Below are 23,764 nucleotides of genomic sequence, written 5' to 3' on the forward strand. Positions count from 1 at the left end.
GTATAAATCACTTGCGGGGCGGGTGGGGTTGTGTCAAAGTACTTGATAATTTTCCATAGATGACTAAGTGAGTCAAGATGATGGAATTGGAGCATAACAGTCATTTGCTTGTATGTTTTTATTTGCAGATCCAATGCCCAAGGATTTTGAAAAGTGGTATTGCTTCACACAGTTTGCATTAGAGTTAAATGAATTAGATCCACTTGTTAGACCCCTATTACCACCAACCGATACTCGTTTTAGACCAGACCAAAGGTAATTTTTAAAAAATCATATCTGAATTCATGAAGCAGTTTTCACAACCATAGCTTTCACAACCATACATAGAAATTGGAAAGTTCTTTACTTGCCCCTGATAAAGGCAAGTAATATGTTTTGTAGAATATCTTTTAAAGTTTCTCTTCATTTCCAGAATCCTTTTGTCAATGAAGTTTTCTCCCAAACTGTCATTCCTACTCAAACTGCTGTCTGTGGCCAGGGTCAATAAAGGGGTCTGTTCGCACCACATTACTAACTCCATTATTTCATTTTATCTGCCATGCTTCTGTCCTGTGGAGTTTTACATTCTAGAATTTTGAATACTTAGCCAGAGCAATCTTACTAAATTACAAACTCCAGGAATTTCATTGGACAGAACCATGGCAGTTGAAATGCAATAACAGTGCTATAATTCTATAGTGTGAATAGGCCTCTGGTATAGCAACTTGCTTCAGCAAGACTTAATGGGTATTAAATTGAAATAAGCAAAGGTTAAATATGACCATAACCCTTCTTTTTTCTGTAATTACTTGACAGGCTCCTAGAAGAAGGTAATATTGAAGGTGCAGAAATGCAAAAACAGAGGGTTGAACAGCTGCAGCGAGAGCGGCGGAAGGTTCTAGATGAAAACAATATGGAGCATCAACCTAGATTTTTTAGGTAGTGTATATATAACATGACATGTTCTTAGACTGAAATGAGCTGGTTATTTAATCTCCCCCCTCGAGGAAAAAAAAAAAAACAGGAGACCTGATCTCCAGAGTTATGGTCCAACATTCAAAACCACTGCACCATGCTGGTTCTCTCACATGATATCACTAAATGCTAAAGGCATTTTTAATGTTATTAGAAGGGAGGTATCATAAAAAAACACAAATGTCTTGTTTTCTTGTAGTGGGATACATAAAAGCTAATCAAAACATGGTGGAAGAAATAACAAGCCAAAGGAATGTAGTGTTTTGCAGAAAACACCAGTGCTAAGGATATTGAAACTTAACTTCTCTAGTATTTTTGTGGACTTTTCAGTTGATGTGATTGTCCTTTTCCTATGTATTCTTGTGGATAGAAAAGAAAGCTGGGAAGTAGTCCTTAATTCTTGATTTTTTTCCCTCACATTTTTAATATCAGATGCATTTGGTACCATATACACTGGTCCTTTTCTGCATGGAGTGAAATGGAAATTTGGAAATTGTCCCAATGGCTGCATTATACTTGGTTAGTCACAGAAACTGGGTCTAGGTTAGGGATGAAAGTTTCCAGGATTTATCATTTGAAGAATGCATATGTATATGCATTTTTCATTGGGGAACAGAGCTGTGCCCACCAGCTATGCAACCAGACTTATTGTTCCTGTTAGTTGCACCCCATCTTTTACACGTTGGAGCTGAAAGCCCTTATGGGGAATTCATCACAAATTCAAATAGGTGCAGAAATATTTGCTATTAACGCAAAAGTGTTTGAGTTGGAAGGGATAATGTGGACAGACTGAAGTATGTGATCCTGTACACCTCCATAATATGGACAGATGACTAAGATTAGTGTACAATCTGGATGAATGTGGTGCATGGCCCTGTTAAATTTAAGAAAATGTAGATCTCATTTGTGATTCGATCAGACCAGGGAATTCTTTCTTCATCATTTTCTATTTACTGAAGGAAAGGTACTTAGTAAATAAATATTTCTATTTGGGAAATATTATTGAAAGTTATATTCATGTTGTAACCATTCTTCTGACTCCACAAATGTAGAAATCTAGAAAATCAAACAGGTACCCAGAAGTAAAACTAAATCACCCTTTTGTTGGGAAGAAAACAAAACAAAAAAATATTATGTTTGCTGTTTAACAGGAAATCTGCGGATGACTCCTGGGTTAGCAATGGAACCTATTTGGAACTTAGGAAAAATCCTGGCTTTTCCAAGCTGGACAGTCCTGTTCTGTGGTGATGAAAAGACAAAGAGGGAAGGACCTTTAATAGTGGTTTTCTTACTATCACTTATGACAAAGAAAATGCTGCATATCACCTTGGATCTTCTAGATTCCTGCTTGATTAGGATTTTTGACGTGCACCTTTACTTCATTCCATTTCTTCTGTAGCTATTTTGATAGTAACCACAAATCTGTTTGAATGTACAAAAATGCTAATTTTCTTTACATATGCTGTTTAATAAGCGATGGTTGAATGTGTTTCTTAAGGGGGTGATGAAGATAGAAGCTTTAACACTATTTGTTTTCCCCCAAAGGATAATGCAAGCTCAGGTTAAATGCCTTACCCAGTTGTCTGATAGACAGAATTGGTCAGCAGCCTTGAGCTACATTGTGGAAATTGAATAAACCCACTGATTTCCCCCAATAAGTTAATACAGAGTTTCTCAAACTGTGCTCCTCCAGATGTTTCAGCTCCCACAATTCCTAACAGCTGGGTTGAGATTTCTGGGAGCTGAAGTCCAAAACATCTTGGGGAGCACAGTTTGAGAAACACTTAGTTAAGTTACCAAAGCTGGAATGAGTGTATTTATTTATTTAGTCTCTTGCCTAAGATTGCATCTTCATGCTGGAATCTTTTTTTATGTTTTCTAAAGGGCAATTTAGTAACCATAGATTTACTCCATCAGATAACATATCCTAAGAAATAGTATTAAGTGGTAGTAGCATTGATGGGTCTACTGCCTTACACAAAAGGGCACAGTCATTTGGAAACTTCTCTTATGTCTTGTTGAAAGGAATGGAGGTTAAACCATTGCAGATTTCAACAGGGCTTGCACAGTAGACGTTGCATCTAGACTGTGTCCCAAAATTGTATCATATTGTGTAATGTGTATATGGATAATGTGCGGTGTTGACTAAACTTTCAGGGCACAATCAAACCAAAACGAGTTAAGTCCTATTAGGGGGGGGGGGGGACATAGAATGAAGGCCTAGTTACAAGCAACTAAATTATTTCTAGGTTGTGTTCTAAAACATAAGAGATGGATACCAGTGACCAAATAAAAAGAAACATGGTTTTATGTTTGCTAGAGCAAAATGAGCTCTTCTTTGTATTTCTTGCCTGGCTTGTTTCCAAAAAAAGAAGAATATGCTGGACAATAGAAAGGCCCTCTTTCTTTTAAAAAAATTATTTGCAAAGAAGCTAATTATTAAGGGATAGTTTTTTTCTGAAAAAAAATATTTTGGTATTTTCTACCTCTTCTGAGCAGCATATTGTATTTTTTAAAAAAGCTTAACCATCTGCCTTAGGTAAATGTATGGAATATATGATCTTCCACCAACTGTTTTGTGTACATTTGTCTTGCACTAAAATTGTTGTATTTTCTTCTGTATCCTTTGTAATGTCCTAATATTCCATGAACATATTCAGCATGTTGAAACAGGAATTGGAAATAGACAAAACAGCACTTTGATAGGAGGTGGAAGTCTTTTGTTTTTGTGTTTAGTCACACTTTTACTGTATCATATGCTTATTAGAACAGGAAGCATGTGCTCTATATGATCTGGAGTATTAGTTCCATAAGTTTGCTCTGTGGCTTTCAGATCTACTGATGGCAAATCAAGGCAATGAGATCTGTCATTTTTACAGTGCAAAACGTTGGTTCCTGTATATTATTTTGCTGTTTTCCTCTCCGTATATAGTAGTGTTTCTTGTACTCCATTCCAGTGCTGTGTGTGGAAGCAAAATGTCTTGATTTCAGCATGAATATGGAGATCCTTCATATGTCAGCTGTTCCAAATACTTCAGCAGAAGAAGGATCTCCATGCAGGTATCTCAGCTGCATGAATTGAAGCTATTCTTACTGATGAATGTGCTGGGAAAACTGGAGGCAGGTAATTATTTTCGCCCTTTGTGCTATAATAGCAAGGGTTCTTTAGCTCACAGTGGTTACGGTTACAGTTAAAGTGCATGAGGAAGGCATTTCTCACTGTAGATAGCATGCAAACACCATTGTACAAAATACAACAGCTGGCTACTTCTTGAAATATTTTAGGTAACTTGTTTACGGTTGCACATCCAGTCGACAGTGAAATTTATCCTTAAAATTAAATAATTTTGCAAAATCTCTAATTTATCTATGTCCCTGCAGTTTCTGTGAAGACCCTGTAAATATTGGGTCCAATTAATATTTCATCAGTACTTTACAAACTCTAAGGTTTTATTTGACACCACTTGCCAGGTTTTCGGGCATCTTTATAAGATCACAAATTCTAATTATATCATGCCTATCATTCAGCCACATGCCTCCTTAAATTCTCAAGGGTGGCAATCTTCTCATTTTATTCCTCTTATCAAATGCTAGAGCAAGTGAAGTTTGTACTCTCCAGAGTAACCAGTGCAGGGCAAACTGGCACTTTGTGTTTGTGGGGAAAAGAGTGGTTTTGAATCAGAAGTGCTCCTAAGCCATTCATTGAATGTTTGCTGCAAGTTCTCTGCTTATTTCCATAGAGATTTCCATAGATACAGTTGAAATTTCCAGTGTTGGTTTTTCTTTGTAATCCTTTTTTACTCTTCCCCTTTCTGCTCATCTACCAAGTTCAACTTCTCAGCCATATCCCACATTTTGATCAGTCTCTGTTCAACTCGGCGGTTTTTTGTTGTCATTATGCCCTAATTGGTATGTCTTGTATTTTTCTTTGGGACTAGTTCTTCTTGAAGGCAATGATCATTGTGTTTCTTTGTAAAATAATGTCTCTTTTTGTGTCACTTTTACTGTGTGTTCTCTGGCATAAATAATTTCTGTGTTTATGGCCCAGACTAATTATTTAATTTTGCCTTATGCCTTCAAAAATTATTGATTGGCTAGCTATTCACCTTGGAAATTACAGTTTCCAGCTGTCTTTCACTGCTTTATACAATGTACAGTCCAAATACAAGTTTTAATATTTAATATAGCTTTTAACAAGAGTGCATTCATTGTCATGAACAAAGAACTTACCATAATACATGCATTACTGAATTGAATTGATGGGATATTTATTTTATTTTATTTATTTACAGTATTTATATTCCGCCCTTCTCACTCCGAAGGGGACTCAGGGCGGATCACATTATAACACACATAGGGCAAACATTCAATGCCCATAAACACATCAAACAGAGACTGAGAGACACACGCAGAGGCAAGTTAACCTTCTTCTGAGGGGATGTTCGATTCTGGCCACAGGGGGGAGCAGCTGCTTCATCATCCACACTGACGGCACTTCCTCATTCCAGGTCGTAAATTAGTTAATCTTGCCTCCCCACTTATAAGTGGTACCTTATCTCCTACTTGATAGATGCAACTATCTTTCGGGTTGCTAGGTCAGCAACGAGCAGGGGCTATTTTTTATTTTTAATTGACGGGTGCTCACCCCGCCACGGGCTGGCCTCGAACTCATGACCTCATGGTCAGAGTGATTTAAGGCAGCTGCTCAACAGCTGCGCCACAGCCCAGCCCAGCCCGGCCCGGATATAAACTAGTCTCCACAATTCTAAAAGGAAACTGATCTATTAGATGTTTCAAAAATATTTTGTTTGTTTTTTGTCAAAGACTTATCTGGACCAATTTCTATGAATAGGCATCCCTGTCTTGGAAGTCAGTCATTCATAAAGTCAGCTTAAGTCAAAGCCAACTTGATAGCAATTAGCAATCTTATTGCCATTATTTGCTGATATTTTCTGGTATGGGGAACTGGTGCAAAATGAAATGGTCACAGGGTTTTTTTTTCATGCTACACAGTTATAGCACTTTAACTGCATCCTACAATATCCTGGGATTGTAGTTTGAGAAGATAATACAGTTCTGTTAGACAGAATTTTAAATGATTTGTGAAACTGCAAATCCCAGGATGCCATAGGATGGATCCATAGAACTTAAAGTGTTGTCAAAATGCTGTATTTGTGCAGTGTCCTCCTCCAAAAAGGGACTTGTCATATCAGTTGGTTTTTTTTATATGCATTACATCCAGTATTGAATATTTTTAGACTATATCTTAGCTTCATGTGGACTTATCCTTCTCACATTGACATAAGGCTCTGGTTCAATCCTTTATACCAGGAATAGGAAGCATCCTGAGTTAAAGGGGCCACGCTAGATCCAAAAATTCATCTAGGACTGCATTGCTTCTATTGCTGAAATTGACTGTCAAAAACTATTGCAATAGCTCTCATTAGTTTAGGAGGCTGCCAGATGGTGGTTTGTTCTACTGGCGATCAGGGCAAAGCAGGCTGGTGCTTCAGCCTCCTTCCACCAACAATCTGCAGGTAAACATTTGGACAGAGGCCTGCTTCTGATTATCACACCACAGATTGTAGTTAAGAGGGCTGAAAATGACATTTTGCAACTCCCCAATCCCCAATAGAATATACCTCCATAGCTTGGTGGGCTTGAGGTAGTAATCGTGGCACTAGTACAACAGTCATAAACATGAACACTGAACAGTTATGAATACGTAAATCTAATTTATGCATTCATAATTGTTCAACAAGATGCCTTTTTTCCAAAGCAATGGGAGAGACTCTTAATTGTCTAAAACGAAATTAGAGTCTTTTTCATACACATTTGGATCTTTTTGGAATAATTCTACAATTTATTCTACAGAGTTCAAGAGAACTGTCGGTGCATCTAACTAAGCAACCGGTGTAGGTGCAGACCGCTATCCCACTGACTTTGAATATTAGGCATTCTGATCTTTCAATATTTTGGAGTATTTAAAAGATGCAGGTATATCACTTGGGATTAAATCACAGAATTCGTTTGGTCCAGTTGAAATTATGTACTTTTTGAATGTTCAAATTTTAACTGCTCTTACTGCATGAGATAGTTTGTGACAGCTTCAAGACTGCAATTTACATGCCAGAAAATGAAAAAGGAAACATTTTGGCAGCTGCTAAGAACTCATATTTGATTTTGCTGCAAAGCACTTAAAGGTTGTGTCAGGTATCTGAATAGCTGCACTGATAAAACTATTGGTTCTGCTGACACCAAGTTGTCTGTCTTAAGGAATAGTACAAGGGAAACAACTTCTTTTATGCACAGAACTAGTGATGGAAATATCAACTTCATTCCATTCAAAGCTTCAGAGTTATTTTATGTTTTGACACCACTGGCTGCAATCTGAAAGCACTCTTAAATCTTGATAACCTGGGGAAGGATACAAATAAAATCTTTGATATCTCTACACATACATTTCTGGACGTTATGACATTCATATTTGTTACATTTGAGCAATTATTTACTGTTTGTTTTAAATTAACAGTTTCAAGTGACCTGAAGATCTACTTAGTAGTTAATATAATTCTACAGTGTTCAAAGATATGAGCATTTTTAGTAGAAGTCAACTCATGGTTGTTGATTTACCATGTATCCTATAGTTTTTTTCACAGCTGCACTCCTAATTGCATTCTTTTCCAAACCATAGAAATGAAATGCATCCTGTTATCATTCTATACAAAGAGAACAGTATAAATGCAGTATTTATAAAATTTTAAAAACCGGACTCTGATATCAAAAGTGAGGTTTTGAGGGATAATATTGGAGTTCTGTTTACCTTTTTCTAAAGTTGGGAAAATCTTAGCTCTTGAAAACAGAAAGCTTTCACTGAGGTAATTTAAAATAAAAGGAAATGGACTTCTTATGGGAACTTACATTCTTATTTCCTCATGATTAATTTGTCAGATATATAAAAAGCCATGCATGTACCCTCCATGTAGGGGATATGCACACAGAACATCCCCTCCTTTAATGTGAATGAAGCATCTCTTGTTAATTGAGAATATTCTACACAATGAATTTACATACCTGCCTTGCAATATATCAGTAATGGGGGGGGGGGGTGTACAAACAATTCAGCTTGAATGTATAAACTACAGAGAGAATCTCATTGAGGATAGTTAATATCCCGAATATTTCTCCCTTTGCTACTATTCAGCATGGAAAATGATTCCCAAGTCATTTAAATACATTATGTTAACCCTTAAAGAGAATTTTAAGGTGGCTCACACTATTTAGAGATACAGATTAACCAACCCTTATGCAGAATTCAGAAATTCAAAATTCTCTGAAATCCTCAGCTGGCCTCATGGTGCCTACAATGGTGACACCTTTGCTTAATAATGTTTTGTGTACACAGATTTTGTTTCAGAAACAAAAGTATTTCAAATATTTATGAAATAACCTACAGGTTATGTGCATAAAATGTATATGGAACATAAATGAATTTCGTGTTTAGATTTGGTTCCCCTCTCCAAAATATTTCATTATCTGTATATTCACATATACAGATTTTCCAAAATCTGAAAGCATCCAAAACCCCAAACACTTCAACTCCAGAGCTTTCTGGTTAAGGGATAGTCAACTCATACCAAAATAACAAGAAACAAAAACCATATATTGAAAGCATTTTCATTTAAAACTAAGACTGTGCATTTTGAGAAACTTAACATATGCATTTTGTCTCCATTACCATTTTGACACTATTTTCACTGTATGGTTCAGAATGTTTTCCTGTGCTATACAGGATTTCCCCACATTCAATATAGTAAATATGTAGCAATGACCTGCCTTTCCTTTTGTCAAAGTTCTCTCTTTGCCTAAATTATGCAAATATGGAAATTGAATTAAAGTATTTTTAGTTCAAGTAAAATTGTCTTGATGGGTTTGTGCACATCTTTTCCTCAACCTTTTCTTTGAGTGGAATAAAATAAGCCTACTGTACTGTGAGGATGATATTATGGATGCACTTTTTCTAGAAGGCCATTTTAATTGAAAAGTTAAGTTTTATATCTGCCATTTGATCACCAACCATGCTAATGTACAACCTCTCCCTTTTCCTTACAGCAGCTGTTTTTTTCATTTCCCAATTCAAAAAGCAATACATTGATTGTTGTTTCTGCTTTCTTTATGCAGTTGTTATATTAATCAGCTTTTAACCCTTAATTTTTTTTAACAATGGTAAGCAATCTTATTTCACTTTAAACTCCTGTAATGGACTTGTGAGAATCCCAGCTCTCTCTACAACTGCAGATTCAACGTTCTCACTTTTTCAGAATCAGACAGATCCTTTCACATGTTGGTTTTCTGCTTATATAGTATGTGCAAACAGAATTTATTACTGCTATGAATCTGTAATTATACAAATGAAAGTCACACAATAAGTTAATTTTTATTGGAAACTTCGATTGGTCTGAACCTGCGAATGGATTGTATCTTACCATTAATGTTACACTTCCATGACTGCCACATTGTGGAACCGTTGTTTTAATAACTGCAATATTCTTGTCTTCCAGTTTTCTTTGGTATGTTTTTCATTTTATACACTGTCCATCTGTAAACATTCTGGCTCATCTTAAAGTGTGAAATATGGTGTGTATTTTATCTGTAACCAAACTAGGTACACATTAATAAATATTACATCTAAAAATCATATTTCTGTCTGATTACACTTTTTATGCCTTCCAAGTAGAAGCCCGGTGCATTTATATTTCCATTCACTCCAGAATGTGGTTTTACATTTGACAAACAGAAAATGCTTCCCTTTTTCCCATCTACACAATCTCAAGATTAGGGATGTCAAACACATTTTCATGGAGGGCCACATCAGTCTTATTGTTGCCTTCAAAGAGCCGTTGAATCCATGGATGGAGAATCATTGGATACAAAGGGCCAACTATAACTTTTTATAGTGGCCGGTTTTCTTTAGTTTTCACCCAGTTTGGGTCCCCAGATGTTATTGAATGACAACTGTAATCACTTTTTATTATCTGCCATGTGGACTGGGGATAATGGCACTTGTGTCTCTGAGGTTGGGGAAAGGTTAAAGGACATGTTAAAGTTAGGCGTCATATCCACAAGCCTTGTATCTCAATTCTAACCTCACTATCGTGACTAAACAGAACAAAATACAGCCTTCGAGATGTTACTGTATCACAACTCACATCAGCTCTAATCATGAGGTCTAATCATGAGGAATACAGGAGTTGTAATTCAGGATCTGGAGGGCCACATAAAGTGACATGGAGTTGTGCTGGAGGACATAGACATTTTAAAGCAATGTTCTCTCAGGCGAAAAGGTGCCTTTTTTAAAAAAATTGTCTCTCAACACAAGTGAGTGTGGAGGGCTGATTCCATATACTAAGATACTGCATAATGCAGCTCTAGGTCATGTCTCAGAAAATTGAAAGAGGAAACAAAAATGAGAACCCAGCATGCCTTCTCTATAGCATATTGCTTAACACCTGAGTCATCATAACAAAGCCTGTGCTTTGCTCAGAACACCATTAAAACACTTTAAGGGGCAGATGGCTCGCCTAAGGCCACTTAAATCAGTTCAGAGGTCACCTTCGAAACCGGGGCTTCCTTATTTGTAGTTCAGGTTTTTAAGCTGGTAAGCTACACTGGCTGAGTGTACAGATCAATTCTCAGTGCTTTCAGTAATTAGATTATTCCATCGAAACAGAGGGGAAATTGTAGAAGGTGATAATCAGTTGAAAAAGTCAGCTTTCAGAGGTGCTTTTCAAGTTTTTAACCTTTATGATTTTTGTAGGGGGAAAAAAACCTTTACCAATATTTCCATAAGGACTGAATAAGGTTTCTGGAGATCAACATGAGGTTTCAGCCCACAGCATTATTTTCTCCTCTTTCGTTCCATGGAATTGCTGACGTATAAATAAATTATGTGAAATAGTAAGGTTTTGGTTGATTTTTTCATGACTTCCTATATTATGTGATTCTTAAAATAATACAGAGCCAAGCCATAGTAGGATTCTGGTACAACCAACCAGTGAGCTTTGTCAAGTCCAAAAGGCTAGAACTGTCATTTTTTCTCATGTCAGGAGCAACTTGAGAAACTGCAAGTCGCTTCTGGTGTGAGATAATTGGCTGTCTGCAAGGACGTTGACCAGGGGACACCCAGATGTATTACCATCCTATGGGAGGCTTCTCTCATATGCCCGCATGGGAAGCTGGAACTGACAGGTGGGAGCTCACCACGCTCCCCAGATTTGAACCGCCAACCCTTCAGTCAGCAGTCCTACCAGCACAAGGGTTTAACTCATTGCGCCACAGGTGGCTCCAGAACTGTCATTGAATCAAATGGAATTAATATAAAGGGGAAAACTAAAAATGAACTTAACAAATGGATTTTGCAACTCATTGAATAGTCCTAATTTTATTGGGAAATAGTGCTGAATCACTTATTTATTGAAAGAAATAAAAAGACAAGCATCCTCAACATTCACTGAAATCCAAATCAAATATTTAAACTAGAAAAATATGGTTACGTTATGTGGGTTGTATTCACAATTGAACACTGTTTATCTGATGGTTTCGGAAACCTTATGTATAACTAAGCCTTAAGAGTTGACTCATCTCAACAATGCAGAAAGCAGATGGTCTTCAATAAAATATGAATGGGACCAGATGGCCCTTAGCAAAATACAGTTGATGAAAATCTTTAAGGCTTATCAGAAATACCATTCACAATTTGCCTTGACATTCATATAATAAAGATATGCAGCCAAGAAATAAGTCCCATTTCTGTTTGTTTCAAGAAAAAAATTAGTAACTTAAGCATAAATTGCATTATCTCTATAGCTGTATGACAAAGCAAAACCCACTTAGGAATTCATTCTGCAAAATAATTTTCAAGGGAATGTAATTTTGTAGAAAAACAATCTCATGGTGTTTCCATTTAATTTAAATAGGTCCTGCACAGGAAATAATTTCCACTTTAATGTTATTATTCATAGACTTCTTAATTAGACTCATCCCAATGCAACTGCATGTAAACAGCATTTGTTTCATCATTTGCTGAAGATCTTCCTCCTGTGATGTTAATGAAGCATAATTACACAGATTACAATATGGAAAAGCTAAAGTCCCTTACATTGAATATTTCCATTTCTTTTTTAAACATCCAGAAAAATAGCTGGGCAACAAATGACACAACTGTGAAGTTATTACAATAACTTTATACAATATAAAACCATTTAGTTCACAGTAACACCCAGTTTCATGGGTTTGCATTCCTGGCAGGCACAAATGGAGTGAGATGGATTGACAAGCGGAGGATCTAGCGTCCTTTCTGTTTTAGAAGGCATCATGGCAGCTACATTTAATATATATAATACTGTATATAAATAAATAAATAAAATTTACTAATAGCAATAGGATATTTCCTATTTTTGTCTGTTCACTTACTCTGATTACAATGTTGTACTAATCTGAGCAGCCACTGAATCACTTACTACCTTTTAATCTTGTTATAGCTCCCAAAACATTTCCCCATTGCCTCCACTGAACTAGAGAGAGTTATATTCATATATAGTTACTGTATATCCAAACTATATTACTTTGTGAATCGCACCGAGTCCCTTTGGGAGATGGTGTCAGAGTATAAATTATGATGATGATGGTTATTATTATTATTGTCATGTGAACCAGTTGGAAATTTGCCCCACTGATTTAACTTGCACGTCATTGTTTCAATTTAAGTCCCATTGGTTGAAATTGAACTTCGGCATGGTTTAACCAGCCCATAGAATTTAACCTATATTGGTTCGATTGATTTCAGAGTGGTTAGGTGGTTTAATATGACTTCTAAAAAAAGAAAACCGCATAGTGATGTTGCTCATCGCCTTTTGTTTTATATAGGAATACAAAAAGGCACAAGGTATTGTCCACTCCATCACCATTGTCTCGTTCGTCTATTGATTCTTTGACATTTTTCTTTTTAATTCTCCTCCTGTGTATTTCCTGAAGACTGGAAACAACATTAGCAATGAGAAAGTCCGCAATAGACCTTCTGACTGTGAAGCAAGAAGTGCACACAATATGGAGCAAACAACAAGCCCTAGAAGCCCCCATCCTTTATTAAACTATTTATTTATCTTATCAATTCAGTACACCCAAAACAATATTTGTTGGGCAAGTGGCAGCATCTTGTCTGCGTGTTGCAACCCCAAATGTAAATAAAATGCTATATTAAATGTCGATAAAACTGCTAACCATTGACAGAAAATCCCAGCACTTTTATCAGCTTTTCGGTAAAACAGAAAAGGATGTCGGGTCAAAAGATCACAAACACTTAATATAAAATATAACCCATATCCTAGTCTTTACCCACCTTCTATCCCTTGCACTACTAGGGCCCAAAGTGAGACAGCCACTGGAAGATTAAACACATTTTTAATCGGTTGATTAATCATTGCTATTTTCATAGATATTGAAATACTGTATTATTATTTACCCACGCCTCCTGGAGTCCCTAGTGGTGCAGTGGGTTAAACTCTTGTGCCGGCAGGACTGATGATCAAAAGGTTGGCAGTTCAAATCCAGGGAGCAGAGTGAGCTCCCATCTGTCAGCTCTAGCTCCCCATGTGAGGACACAAAAAAAGCCTCCCACAGGATGGTAAAACATCAAAAAATCCGGGCATCTCCTGGGCAAAGTCCTTGCAGACGGCCAGTTCTCTCACACCAGAAGCAACTTGCAGTTTCTCAAGTTGCTCCTGACATTAAAAAAACCTCATCTCCTGATGGTTTGAGGTGGGGTACAACAAATTCAATACCATATGAACATAAAATAGATAAAAACACAATATAAAAAGTTGCACCAAACACATACAAAATTGACATACAGTAGCAAGAGAATAAATCAAAACTCATATACTCTGTATACAGTATAATAAGCAATTCATCCTATGCTTGACCATTAGAAATACCAGACCTGGGTCAGTAGATATGACCATTTATATGCCACCTGTGGATGATAGCAAAGATTTGAAATAGCAATGGAAGAAAGTCAAGGAAGAGGCCAAAAAAGGATACAGCTGAACATTAAGGGGAAAGTGTCTGAAGACGATTTGTACAATGTTAAGGTAGATGAAGAAGACATTGGAATAGACAAAGGCTTTTTATACATTCATTCAATTATAAATCAAAATGAAGACTGCAGCCTAGAAATCAGAAAAAAATTAGGAATTCATATATATATCCATCTTGATTGCTGGTCCTAGTTATTGCTAGCCCCATCTTCCATGAATTTATCTCATCTTTTAAAGTTATCCGGACCAGTGACTTGTTGATACAATTTGTGAGAAATAATTCCACCGTCAAATTATGTGATTTATGAAGTAGCACTTCCAGGTATATGCCCCAAATTTCCCAGTTTTCTGCTTCTGCAAACAATAACAATATTTGTTATTTTTTACTGTCTCTCCTAATGGATCAGGGCACATTTTTTACACTGGACTGCATAAATTCCATAATGGGGTTCTTCAGGAAGAGGAGTTTTTAATCACATGGGGGTTTTTTCTCATGTTATTGAGAAACTGCAAGTCGCTTCTGACGTGAGAGAATTGGCCATCTGCAAGGATGTTTTTACCATCTTTGAGGGAGGCTTCCCTCATGCCCCTGTATGGAGCTGAAGCTGCCAGAGGTAGCTCGTCCGCCCTCTTCCCGGGTTGGATTCAAACTGGCAACCTTCTTGTCAGCAACCCAACCTTCAAGTTAGCAGTCCTGCCGGCACAAGAGTTTAATCCACTGCACCATCGGTGATTTATAAATCTTTGTACAAGAATAAAAATTCTTCTGTTCAAATACGAAAGGATATCTAATATTGCCTCTGTAAACCATTACATTGCCTTTTGGATTCTGACACCTGGTGGCCAAAATGAACAAATAACACAATATCGAGAGAAGATCCTGGATTTACTACTGCATGAAAGACTTTTTATGGCCTTGTAGCCATTTCTTGACTTGACCTGAAACCTAAAAAGATGATACGGTAGAGTCAGTAGAGTTATCCAACATAAACTGGCCGGCAGAATGTTGGATTAGCAAATATGTTGGATAACAAGGAGAGATTAAAGGGAAGCCTATCAAATACCAAATTAAGTTATGATTTTACAAATTAAGCACCAAAACATCATGTTATACAACAAATGTTACAGAAAAAGTAGTTCAATATGCAGTAATGCTACGTAGTAATTACTGTATTTACGACTTTAGCACCAGAATATCATAATGTATTGAAAACATTGACTACAAAAATGCGTTGGATAATCCAGAACGTTGGCTAAGTGAGACTTAAAAATGCAACTTAACCTTTCTTATATGATGAATTACAGCGCCAACTGGGTTGTATCCCTGCGATGTGATGCACAAAACAAGCATAGGGAAGCTGATGAAGAAACACAACCTACAAACTGTCTACAGACCCACTAAGAAAAATGCTCTGTAGGAACCTACCATATACCATACAGCTGTGGACAAGTCTACATAGGGACCACCAAACGCAGCATTGCCCAAACACGAATCAAGGAACATGAAAGGCACTGCAGACTAATCCAACCAGAGAAGTCAGCCATAGCAGAGCACTTGAGGAACCAACCTGGACGCGGCATATTATTTGAGAACGCAGAAATGCTGGACCACTCTGACAACCACCATGTCAGACTACACAGAGAAGCCATTGAAATCCACAAGCATGTGGACTATTTCAACAAAATGGAGAAAACCATGAAAATGGATAAAATTTGGCTACCAGTATTTCAAAAACTCTAAAATCAGGACAGTAAATAAAGTACAACACTCAAAAAGGGGGATTCCAGATAGGAAGCAATCAGGGCCTGTCTAACACCTCCCAACAAAGGTTCCCCCAGGCAGGAAGCAGCTAGTCTTTGAAATTGCGAGGCCATTTAGTGCTAATCAAGGTGACCAGTTGAAAATTCACTCCTGCCTTCAAAGGACACGAGTTATTTCTCCCACCCTGGACTTTCCAGAGATATATAAACCTCGCTTGCCTTTTTCCCAACAGACTTCACAAACTCTGAGGATACCTGCCATAGATGTGGGCGAAACGTCAGGAGAGAATGCTTCTGCAGCTTAGCCATACAGCCCGGAAAACTCACAGCAACCCAGCCACTTTAATTGTTGCTGCCCAATGCTATGGAATCCTGGGTGTTGTAGTTTTATGAAGTTTCGAGACTTCTCTGCCAAAGAGAGTTGGTGCCTCACCAAACAACAACTCCCAGGATTTATTTATTTATTTATTTAATTTATATACCGCTCGCATTGAGCCATGGGAGTTAAACTGGTTTTGAAACTAGTGTGGATGCAGCCTAAGACTCGAGTCTAAAGCGTGGTTTCCTCTCCTGCCACTCTCTGGAGTGTCTCCTTCGGGGGGCGGAGCGTGTGCCTCCAAAGCCACGCCTCCTCCCTCTGACCACGTCCATCACTGCAGCCGTTGGCGCTGGACGTTCTGGCCCCGCCCACCTCCCGACGGCCGTTTAAGAGAGCGGAAGACCCGCCCTTCCGCCCACTCGCTTGTGAGAAGCGGGAGAGGCGTTGTGAGCGAGGTGGGGAGAAATGAGTGAGTGAGCTTAGATAGCTTCACGCGCCATGAAGGTTACCTTTCCTTTGAACTACAACTCCCAGAATCCTTCAGGCAGCTCAGCCATGGAGTCGTCGTTTCCCCAAAAGGAATGTCTCTTTCTGCCCCCTTGTGGCCTGGGAGAGTTGGAACGCATTATTGTTTCCCTTGACAGTTAGAAGTGACTCACAATGGACTATTAGTTTGGAATATCGTTTAAATGTGCATGGAATGAAAACCCCAAAGGATCCTGCCTGATCTTGGAAACTAAGAAACAGCCCTGGATATTATTATTATTATTATTATTGCTACATATATTTATATGCTGCTGTCTTCTCTTACTGCAGTGGTTCTCAACCTGTGGATCCCCAAATGTTTTGGCCTACAACTCCCCAGAAATCTCAGTCAGTTTTCCAGCTGTTAGGATTTCTTGGACTTGAAGGCCAAAACATTTGGGGACTCACAGGTTGAGAACCACTGTCTTACTGAGACTCAACACTAAAAACGGAGAAACATACAATTTAAAGCAGGCATGGGCAAACTTGGGCCCTCCAGCTGTTGGAAAAGAACACTTTTTTCCTTTAGCAACTAGAGTCTAATCATTCAACTTTATGGCTCACTTCAGATATAATGATAAATGTGAGCAAAATTGCATATATATCCCCCATCTTCTTTTATTATATGGCAGAGATCAAAAGCATAGGGTTCCAGTCTTAAAACTTGTTGCAATTCTGCTGTGAAGAAAAGAACAATTAGGATACTTTATCCTGGCTTCCTACCAGTAAAGACCTACTACTGCAGTGGTTCTCAACCTTTTTAATGCTACAACCCCTTAATACAGTTCCCAATGTTGTGGTGACCCCCAAATATAAAATTATTTTCAGTGCTACTTCATAACTAATTTTGCTACTGTTATGAATCGTAATGTAAATATCTGATATGCAGGATGCATTTTCATTCACTGGACCCAATTTGGCACAAATACCCAATACACCCAAATTTGAATACTGGTGGGGTTGAGGGGGATTGGTTTTTGTCATTTGGGAGATGTAGTCACTGGGATTTATAGTTCACCTACAATCAAAGAGCATTCTGAACTCTACCAATGATGGAAGTGAACCGATCTTGGCACACAGAACTCCAATGACCAAAAGAAAATACTGCACATTGCCCTTGAGTTTTGGAGATATAGTTCACCTACATCCAGAGAGCACTGTGGACTCAATGATGGATCTGGACCAAACTTGGCACGAATACTCAATATGCCCAAATTTGAACACTGGTGGAGTTTAGGGATAATAGACCTTGACATTTGGGAGTTGTAGTTGCTGGGATTTATAGTTCACCTACAAAGGGGTTATTAAGACCATCAGAAATATGATTGAGAAACACTGCACGACTGGGTCCTGTAAATGCCAATGGGTTTTTTTTCCAACCCTGCAACATTATGCACCAGAGCCATGTACTGAGCAGTAGCAAGATGGCCTGTGTGATGTTTTCTTTAAGCCTATGAACATTCTGTACAGCCACACATTCTGTGTTTTCTTAAATTATTGTTGGAATTAGTTATGAATCAATTGCAGCCATGGTACAAAGATACTGTGGTTCCTTCTGTTTGGATGCCGCAAGGAATATAGTCATTGTCAGAAAAAATTAAAGGAGAAGCTTTTGACTTTTAAGTTGTGAAATAAGAGGAGAAACAAGAGAAGTATACAAATTCAAACCTTATAAAGCTTACATGAAAAGGGGGCATGGTGGCACAGTGGGTTAAACTGTTAAGCTGTAGAATTTGCTGACTGGAAGGTCGGTGGTTCGAATCCTCAGGTTGGGGTGAGCTCCCGCTGTTAGCCCCAGCTTCTGCCAACCTAACAGTTCAAAAACATACAAATGTGAGTAGATCAATAGGTACCGCTTCGGCAGGAAGGTAATAGCGCTCCATGCAGTCATGTCGGCCACATAACCTAGGAGGTGTTTATGAACAGCGCCATCTCTTCAGCTTAGAAATGGAGAAGAGCACCACCCGCCAGAGTCGGACTCGACTAGACTTAATGTCAAGAGGAAAACTTTACTTTTTATTAAAGCTTACACATCCATGATTTTGTGAGGAGTTGTAACAAAGCTATGATAGATTGCAACACAGTGATACAATTTATCAGGACTTTAGCATTCATGGCTTTTGGGATGCAGGGATGGGAACCTTGCTTTTCTGCCTAGCATCAAGCATCTAAGGCCCCTTTCACACAGCTGAATAAAATCCCACATTTTCTGCTTTGAACTGGAATATATATCAGTGTGGACTTAGATAACCCAGTTCAAAGCAGGTATTGTGGGATTTTCTGCCTTGATATTCTGAGTTATATGGCTGTGTGGCAGGACCCTCAGATGGTTTGTGAATATGAGGAGATTATATAATAATTGGAGTTTTGAATATAGTAGCAACTAACATGAGTGACTTTAGGAAAAGGAGTAGGAATAGAAAAGGCCAGTTTTGGGGTCTTCTATGGTGGCATCATTCTTTACCCCATAAAGAAATAGCAGAATTACTAAGATGATTCGTAGATGTTTTACAGTTCCCTCTACATTAAATTCCTTAGTTGACCTACTTCTTCTCAATATTAATTTCCTTAGGTGACCCAGACCTATCTCATCTAAAATGTGGCAAGATTTGTATCCACTTTATGTACTGAGTATGCCAAGCAATTTTAGCCCACCTTACAGTGAAGAAGACTTTTATAATGCCATGCTCGCCAACATTTCACAGAGAAAAAGCAGAATACATGTGGCCAGGCAATATCAGAGTGTGGTCCAGAAGGCAAATGTTATTTAGAAGAAGAACAAGAAAGCAAGATGATGCAGCAGTTTACTTTTGCCTGAGTTTACCGGAAAAGGCAGAAGTATCCTCTTCCCCTGCTGTGTCTTGAGTACAAACACCTTTTGTGTTTTCGTCTCAGTTTGCAGCAAAATGAGATGAAGAAAAAGTGGGGAAGTGGCAAAGAATGGAATTGAAATTGGATCATTTTTTAAAAGCTGAAAAAATAGGGACTGTTCCTGCCGAAATTGGACAGTTAGAGCTTACATAAAATCAGCTCATAAAGCTCCTTGCCTGCTGTACAATTACAGTTTAAATCACAAAGCAGAAAAGAAACTGTTGCAGAAGGAAGTAGAAAATGAGCAAAGTTGTGCAATGGTTCTTAAATTTAGCTCAGCAAAACCAGTGGCACTCTTCCTACTTCCCACAATTTTTCCTCCTAGATCAGAAAAAACTCTAAAGACAAGGACCTATTCTTTAAAACGGGTTGCACATGCATGGGTAATTGTAACTTGTAACCCATGTGAAAACTCACAATAGTCTCAGGAATCAGCATAGTTATATTTAAAGTTAAATTAAAGTCATTTCTTGAATTAATGTTTACATTTTTGTCATTGTTTTATCTAAAAACGTTTTTGTTTTTAGAGCTCATTTTAAAGCGGAGAGGTTTTAAAGGGAGTGCATACATGAACTGAACCAAACAATTGACATCATTACTGCTTATGGATTTTAAACATCCTGTTGTACATTCTCTCAGAGAAAGTGAGGAAAGCATTATCCTTTCCTCATAGCTTTTGATGCATGCTTATGAGCAAAGCAGGGATTTCTGACTACATTAGTGATTATGAATATAGATATGGGAAAAGAAATAGTTGTTCCAAATTGATTCTCAGATACTATTGTGGGAACATCTGTGATTTTAGCACTGTAAATGAAGTGTAGCTAGAAAAAGCGTTCCGCTGTTGCTGTTCTCCACTAACTGCTTAGTTTAATTAGACAAAGGAGGCATCACGCATTTAGAAGCAATCACTAATCTGCCTATATAAATTGGGCTGCTAATAATTCCACACTCTTTGCACACACAAAAATCGATGTACAAATTTTGGGCAATTGTAATATTTATTTGTAGATTTTTCCTGATTAGGCTTGAGCCAATGATAGAAAAGCATAAATTATTGCTAATTTCATTTTTATTCCTGGTTCCAGGTTTTGCTTTTAAAATGCCATTACTTGAGAAACAAGGTAAGGCAATCTTAACCAAATGTAGATATGATGAGTATTAAATAAGCAGACTGGCAGTTTGATTAACGTACCTGTGTCTTAGAAATTAAATGTATTTGGGTTTTGCAAAACAAAATGCCATCTTATCAAAAGAGTCTCATTTTGCCCGTTTACACATTTTGTTGACAGAAACAGAATTATGCTGTGCTGAAGATGGGTTTTCTGTTTGGTTAAGAAGTCAAAGCTACTATTTTATTAATAATATAGGAAAACGACATGCATTCATCAGATTTCTTGTTGGGTGACTTTAAGTATCCTTAGCCTCGTTTGCTAGGCCCTGCATGCCTTGGAGATTTACATGCAGTGATGCTGATTTGGAAGTCCCACCGGATGAAGTGCTTCCTAAGGAATCTTACGACCTCATCAGACGGGGTCCTTTCCCCGTTGTATGCCACTTCGTCTCCTCTTTCCCGACGGAGCTCATTACATGGCATATACTAACTTCCGCTGGAAAAGAGGAGAGGAAGCAACATATGCTGCTTCTGCAGCAACACAGAAAGCTTCCTGTGTTGCCTTCAGGACAATGGGGGGAATCCGGGGGGTGACCCATGTGATTACGTCCCTGGTAAGTTGCACAATGCGGAGTGACAGGTTTTCCACTTCCCTCACTAGGACCCCATGGATTTGCCACAATGCTTGGTGAATCAGTGGACCTTTGTGGACCTTTGTGATAAGACTGATAGCTCAAATTGATAGTAATGTATTCAGAAGATGATAACAGAGGCCAGTGATCTGTTTGGATCAAAAAAGTCTACTGTTGGTGCTGGTAATTTACCAAGTGACTCAAGATCATTCACAATCAGCATTATAGTAATAGCCAGTTCCCCAATTTCCCATCACCTGATTCAAACCCGATACTGTGCCATTTCATAGTGCCTATCATTGTTCCCCTTGTTCCATCCGTAAAGCTAATATAATAAGGATAAAAGTTTGCCCTGATGTGCTGGCTTTCCCTTTGTAGTGTGTTTAAAACTCAAACCTGAGATCCAATTAGCACTCCATGCTACTTAATACATATTTAATTGGTCATTATTACCATAATAATTGATTTACATGGTCCCATTGCTGTACATAGCACTTTACAGGTAAAAGAACAACAAAACATTTCCCTGGCCTTAGGTTTACAATCTAATTAAGGCAGCACACAGAAAGCAAACAGGAAGACAGTGTAGAATGGGGATTAAGTCTAGCAGATATGGCCTGTCCTTCCAAGGTCATAGGAGTGGCAGTTGGGCATTTCATTGACTTCTTAGTCTAACCATGATAGAGCTGTGCCACTTTGACTTTAATGACTTATTACTACAACTTTGAAAAAGTTACTTTACAAATCAACTTCAAGACGATAAACATAAGCATACAGCAGTGCATAAATAAGCAAGTATATTGCATACTTCTTTTATGAGAATAAGTACATTGCAAAACAAAATGAAGTTTCTCTCTGCAATTTTCTGTAATCATGGTTTCTGGATATCAGCTTTATTTAGTGTTAAATGAGCCAGGGTATGCTGGCATTTTCTTTTCATGCCAATCAGCAACATTCTGCTACTGTTTTTCAAACCATTAGTCTTATTTTGCTACATTTTGCAACATCTTTACAAATTAATTTCATACTAGCATTTAGTCCTCTAAGGATGGATATTTATATATTGGGTAGTCGTAGATAAACATGTTGTGATGTATATAAAAACATTTATAAACAAACATTAAATATATAAGAATCTTTGCTTGTTAAACTACAGTTCATGATCTGTGTTTTAACACAGAAAATGGTGATCAGGTGCTCATGAAAAATGAAAACTATCTGCAGATTTTGTAAGTATTCCATTAGGATAACATTCTGAACAGTTAGCTTGCAAATAAACATCAACAACAAATTTTATAAGTATTTTCCATTTGTTTAAGGAAAAATAAAGATCAACGAAGGAGGCTTGTGCATGAAATCTGTACCTTTTTGGACAGCAGCCAGTCTGTAAGTAATTCATGTGGATGTCCATGCAAATCTACTTTTTAAACAAAGGAGTAATTCCCTTTACTTTTATTAATTTCTGCTTTCTCTGTGCATGAGATGCAGAGGGGAGGTCTAAGGCAGTGGTTCTCAATCTGGGGTCCCCAGATGTTTTTGGCCTTCAACTCCCAGAAATCTTAACAACTGGTAAACTGGCTGGAATTTCTGGGAGTTGTAGGCCAAAAACATCTGGGAACCCCAGGTTGGGAACCACTGGTCTAAAGCAATGAGAGAGTAGCTGACAAAGCCAACTTATATCCCTTTTTACACTTTAGCTTTTGTTGGGACCTTTCCCTCTCTACCCCAGTTTCATTTCCTTATTGGAGGCATGTCATTTAGCTTTACTTACTCTGCATTGGTTCAAGTGTTGTGCCGTCATCCATTCTAGCCTGTCAAAATTAGCCCTTAATTTTATCTAAATATTTTGGAACAGTAAATAGATAGTAAAAACTGCTTGTCATTTAAGGACACTGTAAAAATTGATATTGGGGGACATTAATAGGACATTTTGGCATGTATAGCAATAAGCAAATTAAACATTCTAGTCAGAAGGAGGAGGTTTCCCACCTCTGGAGAGGTGCATAGTTCCCATGCCAATCTACCATCACAAATTGTTCTTATGTGACTTCAAGTCATTTCTGATTTATGGCAAGCCTGAAGTGAATCTAACTTGGGGTTTCTTGGTAAGATTTGTTTAAAGGGGCTTTGCCTTTGCCATTCTATGAGGCTGAGAGAGCGTGAATTGCCCAAAACCCAAGGGTTTCCATGGCTGAGCAAGGATTTGAACCCTGGCCTCTCGAGTCATAGTCCAGTGGTCAAAACATTATTCTACTCTTTTTTCTTTTTTTTCAAATAATTTTTTATTAATTTTCCAATATCACATTACAACAAGACCTTTTTACATAAAGAAAAAAGAAAAAAAGAAGAGAAAAAAACACTATCCACAAACATCTAAAAACATAAGAACATAATTTCTACTTCCATTCGTCCCTTATGGGGGCCTATTAAATTATGTTGTAATTTATTTTAGTCCTGGTTGAACTGGTATTGTCTAATTGGTTTGACAGTTCCC

At 37.8% G+C, this 23,764-nt stretch overlaps 1 protein-coding gene across 4 annotated transcripts in view; it reads left to right on the forward strand.

Moving 5' to 3' along the window:
- Positions 1–9,652, forward strand: part of osbpl3 (oxysterol binding protein like 3) — a 148,946-nt gene extending 139,294 nt beyond the window's left edge. For all 4 annotated transcript variants that reach the window (XM_008112667.3, XM_008112666.3, XM_008112668.3 and 1 more), the window contains 3 exons: positions 129–255; positions 796–918; positions 2,106–9,652. In XM_008112667.3, coding sequence (XP_008110874.1) covers positions 129–255; positions 796–918; positions 2,106–2,202 — 347 coding nt within the window. In that variant the 3' untranslated portion in view covers positions 2,203–9,652. The remainder of the gene's footprint in view (positions 1–128; positions 256–795; positions 919–2,105) is intronic.
- The last annotated feature ends 14,112 nt before the right edge of the window (positions 9,653–23,764 follow it).

Source organism: Anolis carolinensis, chromosome 6, assembly GCF_035594765.1.
Source record: "Anolis carolinensis isolate JA03-04 chromosome 6, rAnoCar3.1.pri, whole genome shotgun sequence".
In the NCBI taxonomy this organism is placed as follows: Eukaryota; Metazoa; Chordata; class Lepidosauria; order Squamata; family Dactyloidae; genus Anolis; species Anolis carolinensis.